The sequence below is a fragment of the Phocoena phocoena genome, chromosome 3, assembly GCF_963924675.1.
Source record: "Phocoena phocoena chromosome 3, mPhoPho1.1, whole genome shotgun sequence".
NCBI lineage: Eukaryota > Metazoa > Chordata > Mammalia > Artiodactyla > Phocoenidae > Phocoena > Phocoena phocoena.
The window spans coordinates 29,758,937-29,785,552 of NC_089221.1; the positions used below are offsets into that span (position 1 = coordinate 29,758,937).

The window sequence follows — 26,616 nt, forward strand, 5'->3', positions numbered from 1 at the left end:
TTTGGGCACACAACCAGCATAAATTTAAGAACTGATAATCTAATCAAATAGTAGTGTCCAAAACCAAATCAACTGGCAGCATTTTTTTAAAGAAAGTTTCGATTGTCAAACTCTGTTCTATTCTTTATAAATGAAAAACCCCTGAATGTTCTGATTTAGCCCTTACCACTCTTGTGAAATGAGGGCCTCTTGCGTGATGAAATTATTCCAAAGCCCCTGTGTTCATTTGGTAAGAGAACAAATTCTAATAATTAGGTTTATTTTAATAATGATTTTTACAAAAGTGCTCTATTGATAATAAGAAATTATTGATGTAGTAACAAAAGTTAATTAGCAACTTATAGATTCATGAAATTAATAGATTATTGTTATTTTCTGCAATGGTTATTTTGAACTACTGGCTTAGAATATCCTTACCTAACATTATTTAGAAAAATAATTTAGAAAATTTAACCAGATATCTATTATTATGTAAGAAACACCTCAAAAGGTAATTGCCAGAAGTAATTCTTCAAGAAATGTACTTTGCATGTAGTGTTATGAATTTAGTAGTAACATTTTGCAGTAGATATCATTATATTTTAATAAGCTTCTCAAAACAGAAAACTTTTGTTCTTATTACAGTTTTTTACAAGGTGGCTTAATGAACATTAACTCATTTCCCCAGCAATGAACTCTTAGTCCTCAGGGGTTAAATCATTACCTTCTAAACACAAATTTACCTAGCTAGGTAACCTTCCTATATGATCATATTTGAAATCCTGTAAGATAAATTCTGCTTAAAAAGTTGAATACTCTGGATCACTTAAACAACCAAAAATTATTTTGGAAATAACTCAAAAGTTATTATAATCATAAAAAATTTAACAATAAAATAAAGTAGTACATTCCTTTACTTATTTCTATCAATATATCTTAGGGTATTATAAGTTATAAAAGTAACTGGATCATTTCTTCTCTTTTTCTGCTTCTATTTCTACAATAGCATCTGAGTTTCATGATAAAACCTGATGAGAAACAACATTATAATTAAGGAAAATATTCCAAAATAAACCCAAAGACTGAATAATAAAACAATATTATTTTCAAAGGATTTTGATTAATTATTCCCAAAAGAGCTTTTGCTCTGGGAACTTGCAAGCTTCTCTGTAATAATAAGAAACTGGACCCCTTCCTGGGGTGATCCTTTTCCCATCCACTATTTTCAAATAACAAAACCAGCACAGCTAACAACTTATTCTGTCTTTTTAAACGCCACCATATAAACATCAACTCAATACCCTCACAATAGCTTTGTGAGGTAGATCAGTAGGTAAATAGCAAGAATCCTCTTCATTTTGAAAATGAAGAAATTGAGGCACTGAATGGTTACATGATTTGCCCAAGGTTTCAATGGTCAATCATGAAATTTCAAACAGTGTTAAATTATCTCTGCTCCTGGCCTACTGCTCTCTAACCATGCTTCACAATAAAAGGCTGTGTGTGTGTGTTCTTAAATAAGCAGTCTATATAATCTTCGATTGAGAGTAAAATCTATCCACTGATATTTTTAAAGGGATCTAATCTCAAAGTTCATAAAAATTTAAGAAAATCAGATAATTAGGATGACACCCTATTCCTCTCAGTATATGCATAAAACTGTGACTTTTAAAAAAGTTAAATGATAACATTACGAAAAGAGGAAAATAAAACATTTAAATATGATTCAGGGAAAAACTACCCTCAAGAAACATATAATCAAATTTGACTATATAATTCATCTTCAAACTGGGCCACTACTAAAAGTTACGCGGGATAATAGGTGTTAAACTAAGACAGCCATGGGCAAGCTCAAGTACAGTCACCACTGGGTGAATCCAAGGTATGGATTCTCAGAGTTGCAAATATTTCAGGGACATAACTCTCTGCAAACATGTTGTGCTCAACTATAGTCACTGTGAAATAAAACACTGAGGATTTAAAATATAATACCTAACTTTGGCTTAAACACAAAGTTTAAAAAATTCAATTTTAAATAATAACATGTTTAACCAACAAGTTACTACACATCTCCATTCTCAACTAGTTTTCTGTTTTCTATAAATCATAATTTAACTGTTAGTAATAACAGTAAATGGATTGACTTTTTACCTTTGAATAACCAGATATTGTTTTACAAAAGGAATAAACAGGCACCTTTCAAAAGCAGAGAATTTTGTGGGACTCTTTGGTTATTAAACCCCCCCACTATTTACCATTAATAATTACGATTCTCCTTGAATAGAATAATCAACTCAAATCAATATGCTAAATGACAAAGGTGAACACCTCTCCCTGAAATGAAAATTTTACAAAACAATACCAAAAGCATAAGACAATTTCCAGTTACCACCAAAGACTGAAAGAATACATCACCTGATTATAGTACACATGCTGAAGATACAAACACAATCAGTTGAAGGATACTCTTAATTATACATGCAAAAACCTAACTAATTTGCATACAGTATTGAAAAAGAGCTTTCTACATTCAGTTATGTCTGGTAAGTAAGCCATGTTTTAAGACATGGGTTTTGTAAATATGGTTGTTATTGAGGTGTCCATCTCTTTGAGAAATAAAGGATCAACATACTCTTTAGAAACAGAAAATATGTAAGTCACAATAATAAAACTGTATAATATTATTCAGTTATAACTATGGCTTCCTTGGACCTTTGAAACAACTTTCCTGAAAAAAATTTATCTGAAACAAACTGAACTACATGTTTTCAGCATATACTGATCTTAATCATGAATTAAATCCTTCCACTGTAACTGTACTTCTAAGGCAGACACTTCAAGAATGGTATGTAACAAACCTTATTAGAAAAGATGATACTCTATTCAATGAACAATAAACTATTATTACTAAGATCCCATTAATTTTCAGTGCCTTTTTTATCCTGACACTTTTCACTAAGAGTTCAGTGTAAATTCTAGGGCATACAGATGTTCATAAAGACTGAACTTATGTGTTGATCTTGGTTAGTTATTCCATATATTCTTACAGATTTTAAACATCATCAAATATTCGGCTGCGAGACATTGAGAGGTATCGTCCACCAGGCTGATACCTGAAAGGTGGATAAAGAAATGATCCAAGGCATCAAAAATAAAGAAGGAGAGAAAAACAAGGACACATTAAAAGGAAGTGGCTACATAATTTGTAAGAACTGTAAAATCTATTCAGTAGCTGAAATCAGGAACTTTGCCAAGAATGTTATCCCAAAGGGATTTACCTAATTATAAATCAACCAATGACGGTTTTAGAGCCTATGACATATGACACATATGGCGGGGTGAGAGATGTAAATAAAAAGGAGTGGGGAGATGTAAAATACATCATGGAACTTAACAGATTTAATAACTAGATTGTTGAATATAAATAGAATATTCTTTTTGCTATTTATAGGCAATACTATAGCAAATATCTTCATGCATATGATGATTTGCTTTTGTTTAATTATTTCTACATAGTATAGCAGCTAAAAGCACACTCTGTAGCCAGAGTCCTGGGGTTTAAATGCCTGACTTTGTCATTTACAAGCCGTGTGATCCTGGGTAAGTTACTGAGCCTCTCTGGATGCAAATTCAATTGGACTTACAACCATAAAATACAATTACTGTTGTTAAAGTGCTTAGAATAGTGTGCCACCCAGTTACACCTATGTAAACTATTGCAAAATACATTTCATAAACGGGATTGCCAGAAATAGGCATATAAATATTGTTAAGATTCTACCAAATGATTTCAATTCTTTTTTGTTATTTATCATACTACTAGTAGTAGTTTGCGAAGATACTAATTTCAATCACCACCACTAGATGCTATAATTTTTTAAATACAAAAGCATTAGAAGGTGTTAAAAGGTTTCAAAGGTTGCTTAATATGCTTTTTATTAGTAGTAAAGATGAATACTTTCCTTATGTTTATCTCGTCAAGTCAGAATGTTATTAAAATTTCAGAGGAATGCTGGAGCCAAAATGATAAGCTGGAACTTACCTTCCTGATTCAGATTCAAGAGGATCATCAGTGAATGTTTCTGCATTAAAATCCAAAGGTTCTGCATCTTGGAGGAGTTCTATTCGGTCCCTTTCAGTCCTATTATTAGCCCTGGTATATTTGGATGCTGCTGCAAAAGAAGAAAAAAATGTCCACTTTCTATTGTCTTTATGGGTCACAGTCTATGGACTCACGGAAAGAAAAGTCAAGTTTATAAAGGATGTGAATTTTGACTGTAAAGACAATATTAAGAAAAGATAACTATGTAGTTATCTTAAAATTAGATTAAAATGATTAATAGTATGATAGAAAATAACAAGGAAAAGTTCTCCCTTGTATGTAGTCTAAGCTCAGAAGCAGCTATAGTGCAAAGACTCAATATGAATCAGAATTAGTATTTAACTATGGTATCATAACAGTGAAATTGTTCATAATCAAAGTAAGTTTCAGCTGGTTGCACACTGAATACAGGGGGTGCTACATCTCACTTCTCGGCTAGGATTTTAAGGTGTAATCAACTCAAACTCTTCAAAAAAGGCCTGAGTCTTTTTCCCATGAAGCAATAGTTTAGGGCAGTAATGTCCAACAGAAATAAGTTCCAAGCCCCGTATTTACTTTTTACTAGTAGATACATTAAAAAAGTAAAAAGAAATAGGTGAAATTAATCTTAATATATTTAATTTACCTCAGTGTATACAAAATATTATCATTTCAATATGGGGCACCAGCTACACTGCAAATGCTCAACAGCCATATGTGGCTAATGGTTACCATCCTGGTCAGCACAGATCTAGAGAACTAATCCCTTCTCTACGTGAATGGGGTTTACTTCATAAACAACCTAAATTTTCACAATGTTATTTTGAGCAGCTCAACAGCTTCAAAAATCTATAATATAGGACTTTTTGAAAATTTAAGGCAAGCCAATTCTCTCATATTTTTGTCATCTTGGACTCTGCCCTTTACCGTTTCTCTCATTCATTCAGCAAATATTGGTTGCCTACCACACGCCAGTTTCTAACTCATCATCCTAAGGCTTTGTGTTTCTGTCTCTCTTAACCATGTTTCTCTTCTCTTAACCATTCTCCATACTCCCAGATCTCTGCATTCTGTTAACTCCAAATCCATGATAAACTTCCAAATCTCTTTGTAGAATCCTCCATTTTCTAGCTTTAACTGAAACTTTAGTCTTCTCCTATTTCTTCTACACTAAATCTCATCCAAACACATCCTTTCTTCTTTATCTCCAGGGTCATCTCAAGGGTGCTTATTTCATGCCCTCATCACTTTTTTTTTTTTTAGTTTCTGCTTCACAACAAAATGAATCAGTTATATATACACACATGTTCCCATATCTCCTCCCGCTTGCATCTCCCTCCCTCCCACCCCCCATCCCACCCCTCCAGGCGGTCACAAAGCACTGAGCTGATCTCCCCGTGCCATGCGGCCGCCCCCCACCAGCCATCCACCCCACGCTTGGTAGTGCACATATGTCCACGCCTCTCTCCCGCTTTGTCACAGCCCACCCCTCCCCCTCCCCATATCCTCAAGTCCATTCTCCAGTAAGTCTGTGTCTTTATTCCTGCTCTACCCCTAGGTTCTTCACGACATCTTTTCTTTCCCAAATTCCACATACACGTGTCAGCACACGGTATCTGTCTCTCTCCCTCTGACCTACTTCACTCTGCATGACAGACTCCAGGTCTATCCACCTCACTACAAACAGCTCAATTTCGTTTCCTTTCATGGCTGAGCAATATTCCATTGTATATATGTGCCACATCTTCTTTATCCATTCATCTGATGATGGACACTTAGGTTGTTTCCATCTCTGGGCTATTGTAAATAGAGCTGCAATGCTATACTGCAGACTACAAAACAAATATACAAAGGAAGAAAGATCTCAACAGAGTGATAATTATGTGAATTAGGTGTCACTGTAAGTGTCCATCATCGGATGAATGGTAAAGAAGATGTGGCACATATATACAATGGAATATCACTCAGCCATAAAAAGAAACAAAATTGAGCTATTTGCAATGAGGTGGACAGACCCAGAGTCTGTCATACAGAGTGAAGCAAGCCAGAAAGAGAAAGACAAACACTGCATGCCAACACATATATATGGAATTTAAGAAAATAAAAATGTCATGAAGAACCAGGGGCAAGACAGGAACAAAGACACAGACCCACTAGAGAAAGGACCTGAGGATATGGGGAGGGGGAAGGATAAGCTGTGACAAAGAGAGAGAGAGGCATGGACATATACACACCACCAAACGCAAGGTAGACAGCTAGTGGGAAGCAGCCGCACAGCACAGGGAGATCAGCTCGGTGCCCCGCGACCGCCTGGAGAGGTGGGACAGGGAGGGCGGGAGGGAGGGAGACGCAAGAGGGAAGAGACGTGGGAACATGTGTACATGTATGGCTGATTCGCTTTTGTTATGGAGCAGAAACCAACACACCATTGTAAAGCAATTATACGCCAATAAAGATGTAAAAAAAAAAAAAAAGAGTGGAGATCTGTAAAGGACAGACTTGTGGTTGCCTAGGCAGGGAGGGAGGGATGGGTTGGGAGTTTGGGGTTAGCAGATGCAAACTATTATATATAGAATGGATAAACAACAAGGTCCTACTGTGTAGCACAGCGAACTACATTCAATATGCTGTGATAAACCATAATGGAAAAGAATATAAAAAAGAATGTATATATATATGTATAGCTGAATCACTTTGCTGTACAGCAGAAATTAACACAACCTTGTAAATCAACTATACTTCAATAAAAAAAACAAACAACTAGTGGATATCTGTGAAAACTGTAAACCAGGGTGACTGAGGATATACTTTCATAAAATAGAATATACTACAGATATGGTTGTCTTTGTTCAATTCTACAAGTCTCCACTGAGCAGGTACCGTATGCCAGGCTTTGGGCTGGGCTGTAGTGATACCACGGTGAGCAAAACAAGGTATGGTCCCTGTTCTTACGGAACTTAACAATCTAGTGAGGGAGATGAACCATGATCAAATAACGACACAAATGTAAAATGGTAACACTGATGTGTGTTTAAGAGTGTCACCTGTTAGTAACCACGATGGTGATCTGGCCTAGTCAGAGAGGTCTGGGGAAGGTTTTCTGAGGAAGCTTTGGGGGTGAGATCTGCAAGGTGACCAGGAGCTAATGCGGTGAAGAAGGGCAGGAAGAGCATTTCAGGCAGAGAAACAGCACAGGAGAAGGAATGCTGTTTGCTTGAGGGAGCAGAAGGCAAGGTGTGCTCTGAGCAGAGAGGGCTGGGGGAGCATGGGGAAAGATCCAGCCTCACACGCAGAAGGGCTTTCTGTAAGAATGGAAAGTCACTGTACAGTTTTAAGCAGAGAAGTGATATGATCAGATTTATTGGTATAGAAGAGCATTCTAGTTTCCCTTGGGTGAATGAATAGATTTGAGAGGGAAACAAGAATGAATGCAGAGGGAGCCCTCATCATTTTTTGACTGCATTACTAAAACAGACACTAAACTGGTTTCTGTCTCACTTCCCTGGAAATCATGCTTTATACAGATGTCAAATTCATCTTCCTAAACCAAAAATCTGAGCATGCTTCTTTCCATATTGAAATCTTATCTTTGGCATAAAATCTAAACTTCTAAGCATGCTAATACCTGTTTCCCAACTATCTCTGCAGCCTCGCCTCTCATCAGGCTTTTCATACTTTAGGCTCTAGTCATAGAGAAAAGCCTACATTTCCCCAAAGGTTCTCTCATGTCACTCATTCTTCCTTCTGCCTAAAACCCCTTCACCTGGCTAAGTACTACTTATTCCTAAACAGTACTTCTTTATAACAGAAATCTGTTCCCAATAGAGAATTCTTTTCCATCCTCTGAGCTGAGTTCTCTCAGCATCAGGCATGCACCTTTACACTCTCTCAGCATCCCTGCATCTCCCCCAAAGACAAACAACCTCTGCCTTCTACTCAGTGCTGGATCCTGGGAATTCGCATTCCCAGAAGCAGATGGCAGGGTCAAGGATGTGGGGAGGTTTCCTAACCCAACCGACGGACCAATGTCTTCTGCCTGATATCAGTCCCTCACTAAATTACAGGCAAACCAAGGATGGAAATTATCTTCTTTGTATTCCTGTATTCCTGGGAAAGTACCTGATATATATGGGTCAATCAGTAACTTATTATAAAAATGACTGAACAGCCTGAAAAACATCTAGGTAAACAGAAATCAGTACCTGCCTACAATGTGCCTGGGATAAGTACTATTATTTAGGTAGTGTAATTACAACTAATCACTTGATGTCCCAGATGTCTCCTTCTCCTACCAGAATGCATATTTGAGTTTCTCCTTCCTCTCATACACTGAGGGATGAAAAAAGTAAACTCACTGCAGAACCACATTTATAGTTCTCTTAAGGCATTTCTGGATGGGTAACTAATCCTCAGTCTCTATCCAAGCAAGCATAAGAAAAAAATTTCTTAGAAAACTAGACAATAAACTACTTACATCGGTTGGTACTAATATCTGAGAAGTTTGATTCTTTTGGGTCAATATGAACATTTCTGTTTCTAGTGGAATCTTCTCTACTGTGTCCATAACGTTCTTTCCATTCCTAGGAAAGAAAAACAAACGATTATATAACACAAGAACATACAGTCAGAAAATAATTCATCAGTGATAACAGATTTAGATTACATATGCAGAGTAATATAATCTAATTCTTTTTCATAAGGAATTCATCAGATAATCACTATAATTAGCACAGTGCCTTTAGAAATCATAGATAAGGAGAGAGGGGGAAGATGGCGGAAGAGTAAGATGCAGAGATCACCTTCCTCCCCACAGATACATCAGAAATACATCTACATGTGGAACAACTCCTACAGAACACCTACTGAACGCTGGCAGAAGACCTCAGACCTCCCAAAAGACAAGAAACTCCCCACGTACCTGGGTAGGGCAAAAGAAAAACGAATAAACAGAGACAAAAGAATAGGGACGGGACCTGCACCAGTGGGAGGGAGCTGTGAAGGAGGAAAAGTTTCCACACACTAGGAAGCCCCTTCGCGGGCAGAGACTGTGTGTGGCGGAGGCGGGGAGCTTCAGGGCCGCGGAGGACAGCACAGCAACAGGGGTGCGGAGGGCAAAGCTGAGAGATTCCCGCACAGAGGATCGGTGCCGACCGGCACTCACCAGCCTGAGCTTGTCTGCTCACCCGCCGGGGCGGGCGGGGCTGGGAGCTGAGGCTCGGGCTTCAGTCGGATTGCTGGGAGAGGACTGGGGTTGGCGGCGTGAACACAGCCTGCAGGGGGTTAGTGCGCCACAGCTAACCGGGAGGGAGTCCGGGGAAAAGTCTGGACCTGCCGAAGAGGCAAGAGACTTTTTCTTCCCTCTTTGTTTCCTGGTGCGCGAGGAGAGGGGATTAAGAGCGCTGCTTAAAGGAGCTCCAGAGACGGGCGCGAGCCGCGGCAAAAAGCGCGGACCCCAGAGACGGGCGTGAGACGCTAAGGCTGCGCTGCCGCCACCAAGAAGCCTGTGTGCGAGCACAGGTCACTCTCCACATCCCCCTTTCGGGGAGCCTGTGCAGCCCGCCACTGCCAGGGTCCCGGGATCCAGGGACAACTTCCCCGGAAGAACGCACGGCGCGCCTCAGGCTGGTGCAACGTCACGCCGGCGTCTGCCGCCGCAGGCCCGCCTCGCACTCCGTGCCCCGCCCTCCCCACAGACTAAGTGAGCCAGAGCCCCAGAGTCAACGGCTCCTTTAACCCCGTCCTGTCTGAGCGAAGAACAGACGCCCTCCAGCTACCTACACGCAGAGGCGGGGCCAAATCCAAAACTGAACCCCGGGAGAGAACAAAGAAGAAAAAAGGCCAGCAGCCTCAGGAGCAGCGGATTAAATCTCCACAATCAACCTGATGTCCCCTGCATCTGTGGAATACCTGAATAGACAACGAATAATCCCAAATTGAGGAGGTGGACTTTGAGAGCAAGATTTATTTTTTTCCCCTTTTCCTCTTTTTGTGAGTGTGTATGTGTATGCTTCTGTGCGAGATTTTGTCTGTATAGCTTTGCTTTCACCATTTGTCTGAGGGTTCTATACGTCTGTGTTTTTTTTGACTTTAAAAAAATTGTTTTTCTTAAAAATTTTTTTATTTTCATAAGTTTATTTTACCTTACTTTATTTTCTTTTATCCTCTTTCTTTCTTTCTTTCTTTCTACTTTTTCTCCCTTTTATTCTGAGCCATGTGGATAAAAGGCTCTTGGTGCTGCAGCCAGGTGTCAGTGCTGTGCCTCTGCGGTGGGAGAGCCAACTTCAGGACACTGGTCCACAAGAGACCTCCCAGCTCCATGTAATATCAAACAGCGAAAATCTCCAAGAGATCTCCATCTCAACACCAACACCCAGCTTCACTCAACAACCAGCAAGCTACCAGAGCTGGACACCCTATACCAAACAACTAGCAAGACAGGAACACAAACCCACCCATTAGCAGAGAGGCTGCCTAAAATCATAAGTCCAGACACCCCAACACACACCACCAGACGTGGACCTGCCCACCAGAAAGACAAGATCCAGCCTCAACCACCAGAACACACGCACTAGTCCCCTCCACCAGGAAGCCTACACAACCCACTGAACCAACCTTAGCCACTGGGGACAGACACCAAAAACAACGGTAACTACGAACCTGCAGCCTGCAAAAAGGAGACCCCAAACACAGTAAGATAAGCAGAATGAGAAGACAGAAAAACACACAGCAGATGAAGGAGCAAGACAAAAACCCACGAGACCTAACGAATGAAGAGGAAATAGGCAGTCTACCTGAAAAAGAATTCAGAACAATGATAGTAAAGATGATCCAAAATCTTGGAAATAGAATAGAGAAAATGCAACAAACATTTAACAAGGACCTAGAAGAACTAAAGATGAAACAAGCAACGATGAACAACACAATAAATGAAATTAAAAATACTCTAGAAGGGATCAATAGCAGAACAACTGAGGCAGAAGAATGGATAAGTGACCTGGAAGATAAAATAGTGGAAATAACTACTGCAGAGCAGAATAAAGAAAAAAGAATGAACTGAGGACAGTCTCAGAGACCTCTGGGACAACATTAAACGCACCAACATTCGAATCATAGGGGTTCCAGAAGAAGAAGAGAAAAAGAAAGGGACTGAGAAAATATTTGAAGAGATTATAGTTGAAAACTTCCCTAATATGGGAAAGGAAATAGTTAATCAAGTCCAGGAAGCACAGAGAGTCCCAGACAGCGTAAATCCAAGGAGAAACACGCCAAGACACATATTAATCAAATTGTCAAAAGTTAAATACAAAGAAAGCATATTAAAAGCAGCAAGGGAAAAACAACAAATAACACACAAGGGAATCCCCATAAGGTTAACAGCTGATCTCTCAGCAGAAACCCTACAAGCCAGAAGGGAGTGGCAGGACATACTGAAAGTGATGAAGGAGAAAAACCTGCAACCAAGACTACTCTACCCAGCAAGGATCTCATTCAGATTTGATGGAGAAATTAAAACCTTTACAGACAAGCAAAAGCTGAGAGAGTTCAGCACCACCAAACCAGCTTTACAACAAAGGCTAAAGGACCTTCTCTAGGCAAGAAACACAAGAGAAGGAAAAGACCTACAATAATAAACCCAAAACAATTAAGAAAATGGGAATAGGAACATACATATCGATAATTACCTTAAATGTAAATGGATTAAAGGCACCTACCAAAAGACACAGACTGGCTGAATGGACACAAAAACAAGACCCATATATATGCTGTCTACAAGAGACCCACTTCAGACCTAGAGACACATACAGACTAAAAGTGAGGGGATGGAAAAAGATATTCCATGCAAATGGAAACCAAAAGAAAGCTGGAGTAGCAATACTCATATCAGACAAAATAGACTTTAAAATAAAGACCATTAGAAGAGACAAAGAAGGACACTACATAATGATCAAGGGATCGATCCAGGAAGATATAACAATTGTAAGTATTTATGCACCTAACATAGGAGCACCTCAATACATAAGGCAAATACTAACAGCCATAATAGGGGAAATCGACAGTAACACATTCATAGTAGGGGACTTTAACACCCCACTTTCACCAATGGACAGATCATCCAAAATGAAAATAAATAAGGAAAAACAAGCTTTAAATGATACATTAAACAAGATGGACGTAATTGATATTTATAGGACATTCCATCCAAAAACAACAGAATACACATTTTTCTCAAGTGCTCATGGAACATTCTCCAGGATAGATCATATCTTGGGTCACAAATCAAGCCTTGGTATATTTTAAGAAAATTGAAATTGTATCAAGTATCTTTTCCGACCACAACGCTATGAGACTAGATATCAATTACAGGAAAAGATCTGTAAAAAATACAAACACATGGAGGCTAAACAATATACTACTTAATAACGAAGTGATCACTGAAGAAATCAAAGAGGAAATCAAAAAACACCCAGAAACAAATGACAGTGGAGACACGATGACCCAAAACCTATGGGATGCAGCAAAAGCATTGCTAAGAGGGAAGTTTATAGCATTACAATCCTACCTTAAGAAACAGGAAACATCTCGAATAAACAACCTAACCTTGCACCTCAAGCAATTAGAGAAAGAAGAACAAAAAAACCCCAAAGTTAGCAGAAGGAAAGAAATCATAAACATCAGATCAGAAATAAATGAAAAAGAAATGAAGGAAAGGATAGCAAAGATTAATAAAACTAAAAGCTGGTTCTTTGAGAAGATAAACAAAATTGATAAACCATTAGCCAGACTCATCAAGAAAAAAAGGGAGAAGACTCAAATCAATAGAATTAGAAATGAAAAAGGAGAAGTAACAACTGACACTGCAGAAATACAAAAGATCATGAGAGATTACTACGAGCAACTATATGCCAATAAAATGGACAACTTGGAAGAAATAGACAAATTCTTAGAAATGCACAACGTGCCAAGACTGAATCAGGAAGAAATAGATAATATGAACAGACCAATCAGAAGCACTGAAATTGAAACTGTGATTAAAAATCTTCCAACGAACAAAACTCTAGGACCAGATGGCTTCCCAGGCGAATTCTATCAAACATTTAGAAAAGAGCTAACACCTATCCTTCTCAAATTCTTCCAAAATATAGCAGAGGGAGGAACAGTGCCAAACTCATTCTACGAGGCCACCATCACCCTGATACCAAAACCAGACAAGGATGTCACAAAGAAAGAAAACTACAGGCCAATATCACTGATGAACATAGATGCAAAAATCCTCAACAAAATACTAGCAAACAGAATACAACAGCACATTGAACGGATCACACACCATGATCAAGTGGGGTTTATTCCAGGAATGCAAGGATTCTTCAATATACGCAAATCAATCAAAGTGATACACCATATAAACAAATTGAAGGAGAAAAACCATATGGTCATCTCAATAGATGCAGAGAAAGCTTTCGACAAAATTCAACACCTATTTATGATAAAAACCCTCCAGAAAGTAGGCATAGAGGGAAGTTTCCTCAACATAATAAAGGCGATATATGACAATCCCACAGCCAACATCGTCCTCAATGGTAAAAAACTGAAACCATTTCCACTAAGATCAGGAACAAAACAAGGTTGCCCACTCTCACCACTCTTATTCAACATAGTTTTGGAAGTCCTAGCCACAGCAAGCAGAGAAGAAAAGGATATAAAAGGAATCCAAATCGGAAGAGAAGACGTAAAGCTGTCACTGTTTGCAGATGACATAATACTATACATAGAGAATCCTAAAGATGCTACCAGAAAACTGCTAGACCTAATCAACGAATTTGGTAAAGTAGCAGGATACAAAATTAATGCACAGAAATCTCTGGCATTCCTATACACTAATGATGAAAAATCTGAAAGTGAAATCAAGAAAACACTCCCATTTACCATTGCAACGAAAAGAATAAAATATCTAGGAATAAACCTACCTAAAGAGACAAAAGACCTGTATGCAGAAAATTATAAGACACTGATGAAAGAAATTAAAGATGATACAAATAGATGGAGAGATATACCATGTTCTTGGATTGGAAGAATCAACATTGTGAAGATGACTCTACTACCCAACGCAATCTACAGATTCAATGCAATCCCTATCACACTACCACTGGCATTTTTCACAGAACTAGAACAAAAAATTTCACAATTTGTATAGAAACACAAAAGACCCCGAATAGCCAAAGCAATCTTGAGAACGAAAAACGGAGCTGGAGGAATCAGGCTCCCTGACTTCAGACTATACTACAAAGCTACAGTAGTCAAGACAGTATAGTACTGGCACAAAAACAGAAAATAGATCAATGAAACAGGATAGAAATCCCAGAGATAAACCCACGCACATATGGTCACCTTATCTTTGATAAAGGAGGCAGGAATGTACAGTGGAGAAAGGACAGCTTCTTCAATAAGTGGTGCTGGGAAAACTGGACAGGTACATGTAAAAGTAGGAGATTAGATCACTCCCTAACACCATACACAAAAATAAGCTCAAAATGGATTAAAGACCTAAATGTAAGGCCAGAAACTATCAAACTCTTAGAGGAAAACATAGGCAGAACACTCTATGACATAAATCACAGCAAGATCCTTTTTGACCCACCTCCTAGAGAAATGGAAATAAAAACAAAAATAAACAAATGGGACCTAATGAAACTGCAAAGCTTTTGCACAGCAAAGGAAACCACAAACAAGACCAAAAGACAACCCTCAGAATGGGAGAAAATATTTGCAAATGAAGCAACTGACAAAGGATTAATCTCCAAAATTTACAAGCAGCTCATGCAGCTCAATAACAAAAAAACAAACAACCCAATCCAAAAATGGGCAGAAGACCTAAATAGACATTTCTCCAAAGAAGATATACAGACTGCCAACAAACACATGAAAGAATGCTCAACATCATTAATCATCAGAGAAATGCAAATCAAAACTATAATGAGATATCATCTCACACCAGCCAGAATGGCCATCATCAAAAAATCTAGAAACAATAAATGCTGGAGAGAGTGTGGAGAAAAGGGAACACTCTTGCACTGCTGGTGGGAATGTGAATTGGTACAGCCACTATGGAGAACAGTATGGAGGTTCCTTAAAAAACTACACATAGAACTACCATATGACCCAGCAATCCCACTACTGGGCATATACCCTGAGAAAACCATAATTCAAAAAGTCATGTACCAAAATGTTCATTGCAGCTCTATTTACAATAGCCAGGAGATGGAAGCAACCTAAGTGTCCATCATCGGATGAATGGATAAAGAAGATGTGGCACATATATACAATGGAATATTACTCAGCAATAAAAAGAAATGAAATTGAGCTATTTGTAATGAGGTGGATGGACCTAGAGTCTGTCATACAGAGTGAAGTAAGTCAGAAAGAGCAAGACAAATACTGTATGCTAACACATATATATGGAATCTAAGAAAAAAAAAATGTCATGAAGAACCTAGGGGTAAGACAGGAATAAAGACACAGACCTACTAGAGAATGGACTTGAGGATATGGGGAGGGAGAAGGGTAAGCTGTGACAAGGTGAGAGAGTGGCATGGACATATATACACTACCAAACGTAAAATAGCTAGCTAGTGGGAAGCAGCCGCATAGCACAGGGAGATCAGCTGGGTGCTTTGTGACTGCCTGGAGGGGTGGGATAGGGAGGGTGGGAGGGAGGGAGATGCAAGAGGGAAGAGATATGGGAACATATGTATATGTATAACTGATTCACTTTGTTATAAAGCAGAAACTAACACACCATTGTAAAGCAATTATACTCCAATAAAGATGTAAAAAAAAAAAAAAAGGAAAGTATAACTACTTTTCTTATCTCTAAATGCTTTTAATAGTTGCCAAACTTAACTTGAATGAAGATATTTATAGACATTTTTGCTAGCTATGATTCTTTTAAGTTATTGAATTCTATCTAAAATATCCAAATAATTTTACAACTACAATAAGGTTACCTTGACCATGTAAGAGTTATGATAACTCATAGTAATTAATGAGATGTTAATAAAATTTTCTCTCAACCAAATAAAGTACAAATCATAGAGACCTGAAAAGTCATTTCTAATAGTAAAATTAGAGTTGTATACAAACATAATTAGGTAATGACTCATGTGGCATTGTGTCTTAACTGCACTAAAACCTTATTAACTGGGATTCCACTCATTAAATTCGTAGAATTGAAAGGAACTTTAGAGGTCCTAATTAAGCCTCCCATGCAGTGCAGGGTTTCATTTTAAAATAACCATGCCAGATACCATTTGGCCCTCTTACTAGAAGACATGGAAATTTCTATGTGTGATGATCTCACTGCAATTTTGGTAAACTGTGGAAGTTTTCACAAAAAGGTGAACTCTATTTCCAGTCACTTCTCTTTTGTTCTAGTTATGCCTTCTGAAATCAAGACCAAGTCTCCCTTTATGTAACATACACTAAAATACACGAAGACAACTATCATGTCTCCTGAGTCTTCACTTCTCTGGTAAGGGACACACTCAGATGTTGAAAACCTGTGGTAACTGTGACTAGATTTTTCTCAGTTTTTGCCTTTTCAATTCTCTAGGAAGTTAGTTTGCCTCAGGAAACGAAGGACTAAGGAAAAATTAAAGAGGAATAAAATTAGTGTCATATTACAAAAAAAGCATAATTTTCAAGCAATCAAAATCACTTTAATAGCAAGATTGCATGAATTTATTCACTTATCCAATAAATATTTACTGAGCACCTACTCTAGGCAAGAAACTGCTAGATGTTGGACATGAAGTAATTTATTACTAATGACTTTTTAGAACAGGTCTGACAGGATACCTACATGTATATCTGAAACTATTAAAACTGCTTTTCTGTAAAAGTATATCCTATGTCTTTTTCCCACTGTTTTTAGCCAATTATTCTAAATCAATAAGATTCTTATGATATTTCACATTAATCTTTAGGTTACAGAAATTTAATAAGTACGGTACTTACTCTTCGTCGACTTTCACCTTCTTCTTGCCGTTGCCTTTTTCTCTTCTCTAGAGACAGAAAAGTGGTCTCAAATTTGGTATAACATGGTTTAATTAGATGTAGAGTAACTGAAGTAAAGGTATCAGGCTATGACCAATTTCCTTTAAATTACTACAAAGTCAAAGGTAATAGGTTATTGTCGGAAAGAACCGGAGAGTTCACCTAACTCCACAGAGAATACTTTCTCTACTTTTGTTGGAGATGGCCCTTTAGGCTCTGCCTAAATAGCTTTAGTGGGGAAGAACTTCTTCCCCATGGTGACTTGAAACTTGTCTCTCTGCAACTTCTCTTTTTCTTTATGTCTTGTCTTCTAACTTAAGTTCATACTTCTTTCTGCATAAGAGTCTTTTCCATTACTCTCTTCTGGCTATATACTCAGTGGTTCTTTTGCATAAGATATGCCCTACAGACTCATTCTGGCTGTCCTAGATTCCTTCTGACTTATCAGTCTTACTCTTGAAAATATTACCCAGGACTGGATATGATACTCCAGATGAAGTCTAATTAATGCAAAAAGCAGCAGAACTATTACATTAACTAGATACCACCTTCCTATGAGAGCATGTGAAGGCTACGCTGGCCTATTTCAGAGCCACAGTACATTTTGGCTTACATTTAAATAGATCACACAAAAACCCCAGACCCAAGTAGGGAGAATGTCTAAGAACCAATGTCCCAAAACTCAAGTTTTATTTTTCTTTTTCCCCCTATTCTACTATCACTTGAACATCAGGAAATTTGATACACTCAGTTTTGAGATTAGATTCTAACAGAGTGCCATGTATTCTAACAGGTTGTTAATGATTACCACATTCTAAAAACCAGCCTTGGCTTGAATGATTTCCTATGCAGCATTAAACTAATGATGATTCTTTATCTTGTTTTTAATGATGATTCTTTAAATTAATGAGTTTTCTAACTGTATTTAACTTAGCAAATCTATTTCAAAGCAAACAGGAAAATGACTCCAACACCAAACAAGGGTGTTATTTAGTTGCAGACATATTAATTATTAAATCCTCTGCAGAATTTCTTAAAGACAGATGAAACAATCATTTATGTTTTTGAATTATTTTTGCTATGAAAGTTTTCTGTAGAATTTTAGCTAAAACATATTAATTGGTAATTTCTTAAGATAGATTAAAAATTTCAAATCATACAAACATTAATTTTGTATTCTCAGTCTTAGCACTTTCCCTTCATTCATTTTAAAAGACAAATCTTACCTCGTCTGATTAATTCTTTTCCTTCATCAACTAAGTCTGATGTCATATCATTATCTCCCATGAACTGCTGGAAACCAAGTAGATTCAAACAACGAGTTCCCAAGCTAATAAAAATCGATTTGCAAAAAGATAAGCATTATTTCACACTGTAAACGTTTAGATAAGTTAATTGTTCTTTAGTATCTGCATCCCACAGAAGCCTATGGTTTATTACTAGTTACCATGTCAAGTTACCTAGAGCTACATTTGTCTTTCTTTAAGAAGTACTTATTTCCCTTTCTAAGAAGCTTATATGCCCAGTACTCCACTGACTAGGGTATGCACCAAAGCCATATTTCTTACAGACACAAATTAAGTTAGGCCATTAGCATACCTTCAGAAGATTACTATAGCAGGATGCTAAACAATGGCTATAATACAAAAGCAATTTATTCTTTTCTTATATTCAAACAGCAATATTAATACTGAAAATACACATACACAACCAGTATTTACAAGTGCAGAATATTCTGGCTTAGAAAGTCTTAGTTATGCAAATTGATTTTCATGTTTTTTTTATCCTGAGAACTACTCAATTCTATTTAAATAGGTGTTACTATAAACTCAGAATTCATTACTATAGCTTATCTGGGGGTTATCATTTTATATCTTATTTACTATTTACTTTAAACCTCACTGTTGTACAGGACAGAAATACTCTGAAAATATGGCACGCAAGGAAGGAAGGATTAATATTTGTTAAACTCCTATTACGCAGACAATTTACAGATATTCTTATTTAATTCTTATTATAATTCTAAGAGATAAATAACACTTTACAGATAAGGAAACAGAGGTACAAGGGGTTAAAAACCTTGCTAAAGATCAATTAATAAATTTTAGACCTGAGGATTTAAATCCAAGACAAAACAAAGACCAAGCTCTTTTTATTACCTTAGTTCTCAAACGTTTTCATTGATTTCCTTTTTTTTCTTTTGAGGTAGAGAAGAATAGCTTTATTGCTTTGCCAGGCAAAGGGGGGCACAGCAGGCTAATGCCCTCACATATGCCCTCAACACCATACATGGAGCAAGGGGGAGAGAGGAAGAAGGAGAAAGGGAGAAGAAGCACGTGTGTGTGTATGTTAGGAGGAAGAGAAAACAGCGGAGCAATTCAAAAAAAGTGAAGATCTCCCATTTTACATTAGTGATGTGTAAAAATCTGGCTAATTCATAAATTATCTGCCTGTTTTAATATATAAGGAATGCTCTGTATGACTTAACGGTAAGTAAAACTAGGGTTTCAGGTAGATGGTCATGCTAATTCCGTGACTTTAAATATTCCCTTACATCTTCATGTTCTTGTGGGAATACTATACTCCAGGATGAGATCATTGTCTCTGGGAAGGTCTTAGCTTTGTCTAAAGTGTCAGGAAACAGCTTTATATTCTCTAGGCAGTTAAGTCTGAATATCAGCTCTGGGTATGGCTGTGTGCTAGTAATATGGGAATTAGACTAATTATAGCAGCATTTCAAAAGAAAATTGACCTATAAAGTCAAGTTACCGTTGAAATGTCAGCAAGGCATTGCTTCATATACTCCTATAATAGAGTATTTTTATAATCTGAAAATTGAGGAATAAGACCATTTTTTTTCTTAAAGACAAACGGGCACTCAAAATTTATCTTAATTAACTCTAAAACAACACTTTTAAGGAATTATTTTTAAGTTCAACAATTTTCCTTTTAGACATAGTTCCTTACATTTGTTTAAGATTTTATAGTTGACAAGGCACTATCCCACCCATCTATCCCTCGATCAGTATAACAATCTAATAAGATAAGAAGAGATGCTAATCTTACCAACATAAATACTAACATGAGAAGATATGATTTATACATCACAAGCTCTTAATGTTCCATTTGTAGTTTATAAACTGTTAAAATGAATAAGCATATAATAAAAATTTAATTTGGGATATCCAAAGGATGATTGGTCTCTTCCTTTAATACATCATTTTCATAGTATAAACCTCTGTCTTTTCTACCTTATGGAAAAAAATTGAAAATATTAGATTCTTTTGTCAGTTCAAATTAACCGCTTTATTTTAAATTATAATCCTTTAGTTCCTTTACTTATGAGAAGGTAAAATATATATGTTTTACAAAATTCAATAGAGAATTTATTTCAAACAAAACTTTTGTTTAGTCAATATCCTAGTGTTAGAATATCAGTACAATAATGTACATTATTAACAATATATAATGGTACTGAAAGATTTAAATGAAAAGTGGTTGGATGAAACTTATTATCAATAAAATTTTTTTTTTAAGTGGCATTTTTGGTGTGTCATGGAGCACTTAAGCAGTGAAGAGGGTAGGCAGAGTACAGGATGTGGGCACCTAACACGTGGAAGTAGGGAAGACAGGGGGCTAGAAGCCAAGCACACCTGTCTTTTAACTCCTTTTGAGTCTGATCTCTGCCAAGGTTCTACCACTTTTTCTGATCCTATAAAAAGAGCAGCCCCTGTACTTTCCTGCCTTACACGTACTGTCTGATTTCAACTGTTCCTCACCTGACCCTCTGTTCTGGCTATGATCTGAAATATCTAGAAACCCAAAAATGATTGTGGGGAAAGCCCTAAGACTAATATATGTTTCTGGATACAAGCTGGGTATGGGGGTGCTTTATAAGCTACACTGGCTGCCAGTATCACAGGCCAGGACTCAGAGTTAACATTCTGTAATTAATCCTATCACTCTGTAGACTAAATATGTGTAACAGAATAACTCTCTCTCTTTTCTTGAAAATATCTTTGGAGGGAGAACCTGACCCAGGCACTCAAGTGACCCCTTTAAACTATGCCCAGCACCCACAAAGTCACAATAAAACAAACAACCAGAACCCAATCAGTGAATATTTAAAAGAGCTTTAAGGAGAAAAGTTATCCAGATCAGGCTAAGCATATGTGGAAAATAAGCAATGTTGTTTCTTACCTAAAATAAGTAGCAATGCAGAGAATTACCACCAACATAGGATAATATATATAGAACCCATCTGCAATAAAGGATAAAACTTTCATGGAACCCATAATCTGAGGAGCAAGAAAAAATTAAATCAGTACAGTTCTATATCTTTCATTCTTTTTCATTATTAGAAAATTCACCCATAACCATTTATATCAATTAATTCGGAGTTTTCAAAAAAGTAGAAATGCAGCACTAAATAGACTGATTTTTAAGTTCTCATCACAAGAGGAAAGAAATTGTAACTGTGAGGTAATGAATGTTAACTAAACTTATTATGATAATTATTTCACAATATATACATATATCAATTATGTTGTACACCATAAACTAATACAATGTTATATGTCTATATATCTTAATTTGCTTATTTATTAAGATTTTTCTCCACCAAATATTAATATTTTATAAATACTACTGAAAATCATCAAATACATTAAGAATGTAAACATAAAGGTTAATATTATTATAAGTCAGGTCTATTGATATTGCTCAGCTGGACAACCTATATGAACCAAAAATTAATTTTTTATAATAAGATATAGCAATATCACTTTTATTCAGTCATTAGTAATTACATATACAATCTGTAAAAAAAAGTTTTAGTAATTTTTAAAAAGATCCTAATAATGCAACAGAACTTTTCCGCCAGCAGTAAAAAGAAATTTCACAATAACAGCACCCTATATAGATAATGAATCTAAAGAACTCTTTTTTGACAATACTTACAGATGTATAAGCAGTTGGCTGTGTATTCTGGTGAGAGATGGATGAATCCATATGGGTCAGACCCAAGAAATTAAGACATAAAGGAGGAGTCAAACGGCAAAATAACCTGCAGTAAGCATTAATAAACACAATATATAAAAATTAAAGCAGCAAGATACATTATATATTATGTTGAAATACATTAAGAACATTTCAGATCATTGTAACTATTATTCTCATCCATTTGTATTTTTAATTCTTAATACAAACCGCCCTTACTTTTGAGACATTCTGAAAATCCTATTAATCACATCTTCCTTAAAAACATCAACACCTACAAGGCAAAACTCCAGCCTCAGGTTATCTCCTTCGGTGGTGTTTGCCACTGCTTTATCCCAAGAATTTGTAGAGTGCCTCTGTATGTGCCTCTTCCACGCCTACCATCTGTGTAATCTAAATCTGTCTCAATAGCATGACGAGGACAGTAACATCCTCAGGTGAATTGTACTCAGTACGTAAAAGATCTGAAGTTTTATCAAAGTATGTCAACTCTGACAATTACAGGTATAAATAATAGTTGGAGCTCAGTTTTGACCAGATAAAAGGAGAATCTTACAGAACTACAGAGTTGGAGAGTAGAAGGAGACAAAAATGAAGAGAGGGTGTGAATAGAAAGAGGTAATATGAGTTCTTTTGTGGTGATAGAATAGTTCTGTATCTTGATTGTGGTGGTGGTTACGGGAATCTACACACACACACACACACACACACGAATAAAGGACAAAAAATACTGAAAATTAATAAGGTCTGTGGTCTAGTTAACAGTAGTGTGTCTGTGTTTGTACAACAGCAATATAAAATGTCTCCACTGGGGGAAGCTGGGTGAAGGTTACTAGGACTCTTTGTATTATATTTGCAACTCCCTTTGAGTCTATAACTATTGGGGAAAAAAAGGTAAAAAAAAGTCTTGGAGATGCCTCAGATATTGATTCCTCTTGAAGTTCCCGAAGTCCAGCCCTAAAAACCTAATATAACTAAGTTAACAATACGGACAAATAGTAGATTGTGCAACCTAGCCCAAGCTGGAACCATCTCTCTAAACTTCTACTAAATCTCTCAGCAAGAATTATTCTTTTGGTGTTCTTGGTCCTCCACAATTCAGTTTGAGGCCACTGAACCTCAGAACCACTTTCTAGGTCTGACTCAGTCTCTAAACTCTCAAATGTTCTTCTTATTACTAACCTATTTATTGACCCTCTAATTGGTAAATCCAGGCTCACTATGTCTTTCTTTTCCTTCCTAATCTAGCATACCCATTTTAACCCTAAACTTCAAGGAGGATTTAGCTAGCCATCAACAAGCACCTAATTAATACTTAAACCTAATCAATTAGCTCACAGAAATACAGGTGTTAGTGAAGACCCATAAACAAAAAGAAATAAAAGAGAGATCCATAAGAATACATGTAATGGAGACATTTCCCTTGTTTCTACACACAATCTACTTACATGCCACTGAAAAGAAGGCTGTAAGCATCAGTCTGGTGATGTGAAGCCAGGTAATAATAGTTAAATACACGAATCCTGAACACAGTAGAATAAACACAGATACTGAGGAAGAAGATGGAGAGGAAGCAAGCAATCTAAGAAAACAAAGAACCCAGTTTCAGACGAACAGACTTCAATACTTATATACTATCACAAGCATTATCTTTGAATTCCAGCTAACATTTATTGACATTCTAAAATTTATTCACTGTAACAGTATAAATTTTTAACCGCCTAATTTCATTTTTTCATAAAATGAAATTATGAAAAAAAATTTACATCTTAATCAGTCCCACATCCTATCCATAAGTTTCAAAGCTACCTCCTGAAGTGAGCCTGTTCTCCCATTCCCTTGGCAACTCTTCACATGAAGACTATAAGTTATGTAGCTTCACTGGCATAAAGAGGATCAAAGCATTCTCATAGAAGTACTTTGCACTATTTTGCATCTTTTCATCTCTCCTCAAATACAGTTCTTAGTTTTTATATTCTGGGTAAAATGATGAAGCTCATTTTTGGAAGTGTGAATAATAACACTGTGGGAAACTTCACTGCTTTCATTATTACTAGAAGAAATATATGGAGAAAAGATACAACAGTTAAGGATTATACTATGGCTGACATTTATTTACGACCCATATAAAATAAACTGACCTCGATATAAATATAATTGTATGTTTTTTCGGCCAGCTGTATGAAGACTGCAAAGAGGGATAAGACAGGTGTAGTGCTAAAGAATGTGCACTCTGACCACACAACAATCACGGAGAAGATGGACAACACCACAGCAAGTACCCTATAAAACCACGGTCGCAAAAGACATTCCCAGTACCACTCTGGAAGATAAAAGAAAAAAATGATTAGGAAAACCATAAAGGAGTAACAGTGTATTTACAGTGTTTCAAAATACCTCCAATATAAGATACGTAATTGCAAAGAGAAAAACAGTGGTGGAACCAGGCAGACACCATCCTAAGCAAATGATCAGCAGTAATGGGACAAACTGATATTATGTGCCTCATGCTCTGATAAGAACACATCATTGCTGAGGTATTCCTGCCAAAAATGCAGAACCTGCATCTGATTATGAGGAAACATCAAACTCAAATTCAGGGACATTCAATAAAAAACTGACCTGTACTCTCCAAAACATTAATGTCATAAAATAATAACAGAGACCCAGAAATCATTCCAGATTAAAGGAGACTAAGGAGACATGACAACTGAATGCAATGCACGATCTGGGATTTTTTTACAAAGAATATTATTGAGACAATTAGCAAAATCTGAACAAGGTCTGTAGATAACTGTACTGTATCAATGCTAATTTCTTTATTTTGATCACATTGTACTTGGTTATGTACAAAAACGTCTTTATTCTTAGAAAATACACACTGAAACACTGAGAGGTAAAGAGGTTATCATGTCTGGATTTAACTCTGAAAAGATAAAGGAAAAATACGTATACAGATAGAAAAAGATAAAGCAAATGAATAAGGTAAAATGTTAACATTTAAGGAATCTGGGTGAAGGGCATATGGGAATTCTTTGTATTATTCTGGCAACTTTTTGTTAAGTCTGACTTTAGGCAAAAAAAAAAAAAAGTTAAAGAAAAAAAAAGAAAACTCACAAAATTGAAAAGGTTATACTTCATTCATTGAAGAGTTGAGCTCCTGGCTCACTCTAAATCTTTTCAACCCTACTCACAGGATAGTTCCTGGTGATTTCAATATCCACACAGGTGATCCTCCTTTCAATACCCTGGTCTTTCACTTCCTCGACCTACTCTCCTCCAATGAGTCTGTCCTCCAACTTACCTCAACTACTCATCCTTTAAATCTTTTATTACCGATAACTCCAACCCTTATACTCTCATTAAAGAATAGGATCCCTGTCCCCAAGCAACACCTTCATCTACTATTCCAGCTCCACTGACTGACTTTACCCTGACCGACAGTCCATTTATTCTACTACCTTTTTCTTGCCACTTAACCTGATGTCCTTATTACTTTCTTTACCCAGCTCAGATTCCATAGTCTTTAAGGATAATCACTCTCCAATATCCCAATTCTCGTGGCCTCTCTTGCTTCCCTGTACTTGCTAAGCTAAACCATGCTCTGGTTAGATTCAACTCCTTGGCTACCCTGAGCCTGCACCCATGGAACTGCACATTGCAAGAGTAAGACACGCAACTCTTCTGACTCATCTCACTTTAAATTCTTAATCAATAGCTTCAAGTGGACCCTGAGCACTGCTTGGCTAGTGTACTATAATTCACCAATCTTCTCCCAGGCCTACTCTCCCTAAGCAACTATTTTGCGCCTTCTTTCCTCAAATTTCCAAAATCTCTTGCCCTATAATTACTCTCAGCATTTCACTGAGAAAACAGAAGCTGGAAGAACAGAACCTCCCCAAGTGCCCGCCACTACATCTTTTCACACCTGCTCAAGTATATTTGTGCTTTACCTCCTGAACTAAGGCCTTTCTCCTCACTATTCACTATTCCCCTTTTCATCTCGCCTATAAATGTACATTGTCCCAGCCATTCTCTTCTGTCTCAACATACTTCCTCGAAGGTGTCATTTGCAAATTACATGCAATAATTCCTCTTGACCCTACCACTCTCCTTCAGCTACTCCCTCTTTATTCCCTTTTATAAAGAAAACATTTTGAGAGTTTTCTATTGTGGCTCTAACTGCTTTCCCTCGCTTTTCTTTCAAATTTCGATCAGGCTTTTTTACCCTTCCCCCCACTTCATTTCTCTGAAATCCCATTGTCAAGTCTTAATATTCATAATAATCTACCTATCTGAAACATTTGAAAAGGTACTTTATACAACCTTTTTCTCAAAACATTTCACTCTCCTGGTTTTCCTCCTATCTCACCAGCCAGTCTTTTTCTAGTCTTTTTTGCTGGTTCCTCCGCATCAACTTGATGTCTAAATTGGCAGTACCTCAGGCTTGGTCCTCAGATTTTCTCTCTTCTCTATCCCATCACTTTTCACTGACTTTATCCTAACCC

General features: G+C 36.9%; 1 protein-coding gene across 1 annotated transcript in view; it reads right to left on the reverse strand.

Annotated features, from left to right (window-relative positions):
* Positions 1–2,748: 2,748 nt before the first annotated feature.
* Positions 2,749–26,616, reverse strand: part of LMBRD2 (LMBR1 domain containing 2) — a 50,758-nt gene continuing 26,890 nt past the window's right edge. Inside the window, exons 10-18 of the mRNA XM_065874338.1 lie at positions 24,250–24,431; positions 23,557–23,690; positions 22,070–22,175; positions 21,311–21,408; positions 18,337–18,440; positions 17,072–17,118; positions 8,535–8,640; positions 4,022–4,151; positions 2,749–3,092 (exon numbers count right to left, since the gene is read on the reverse strand). Coding sequence (XP_065730410.1) covers positions 3,032–3,092; positions 4,022–4,151; positions 8,535–8,640; positions 17,072–17,118; positions 18,337–18,440; positions 21,311–21,408; positions 22,070–22,175; positions 23,557–23,690; positions 24,250–24,431 — 968 coding nt within the window. The 3' untranslated portion in view covers positions 2,749–3,031. The remainder of the gene's footprint in view (positions 3,093–4,021; positions 4,152–8,534; positions 8,641–17,071; positions 17,119–18,336; positions 18,441–21,310; positions 21,409–22,069; positions 22,176–23,556; positions 23,691–24,249; positions 24,432–26,616) is intronic.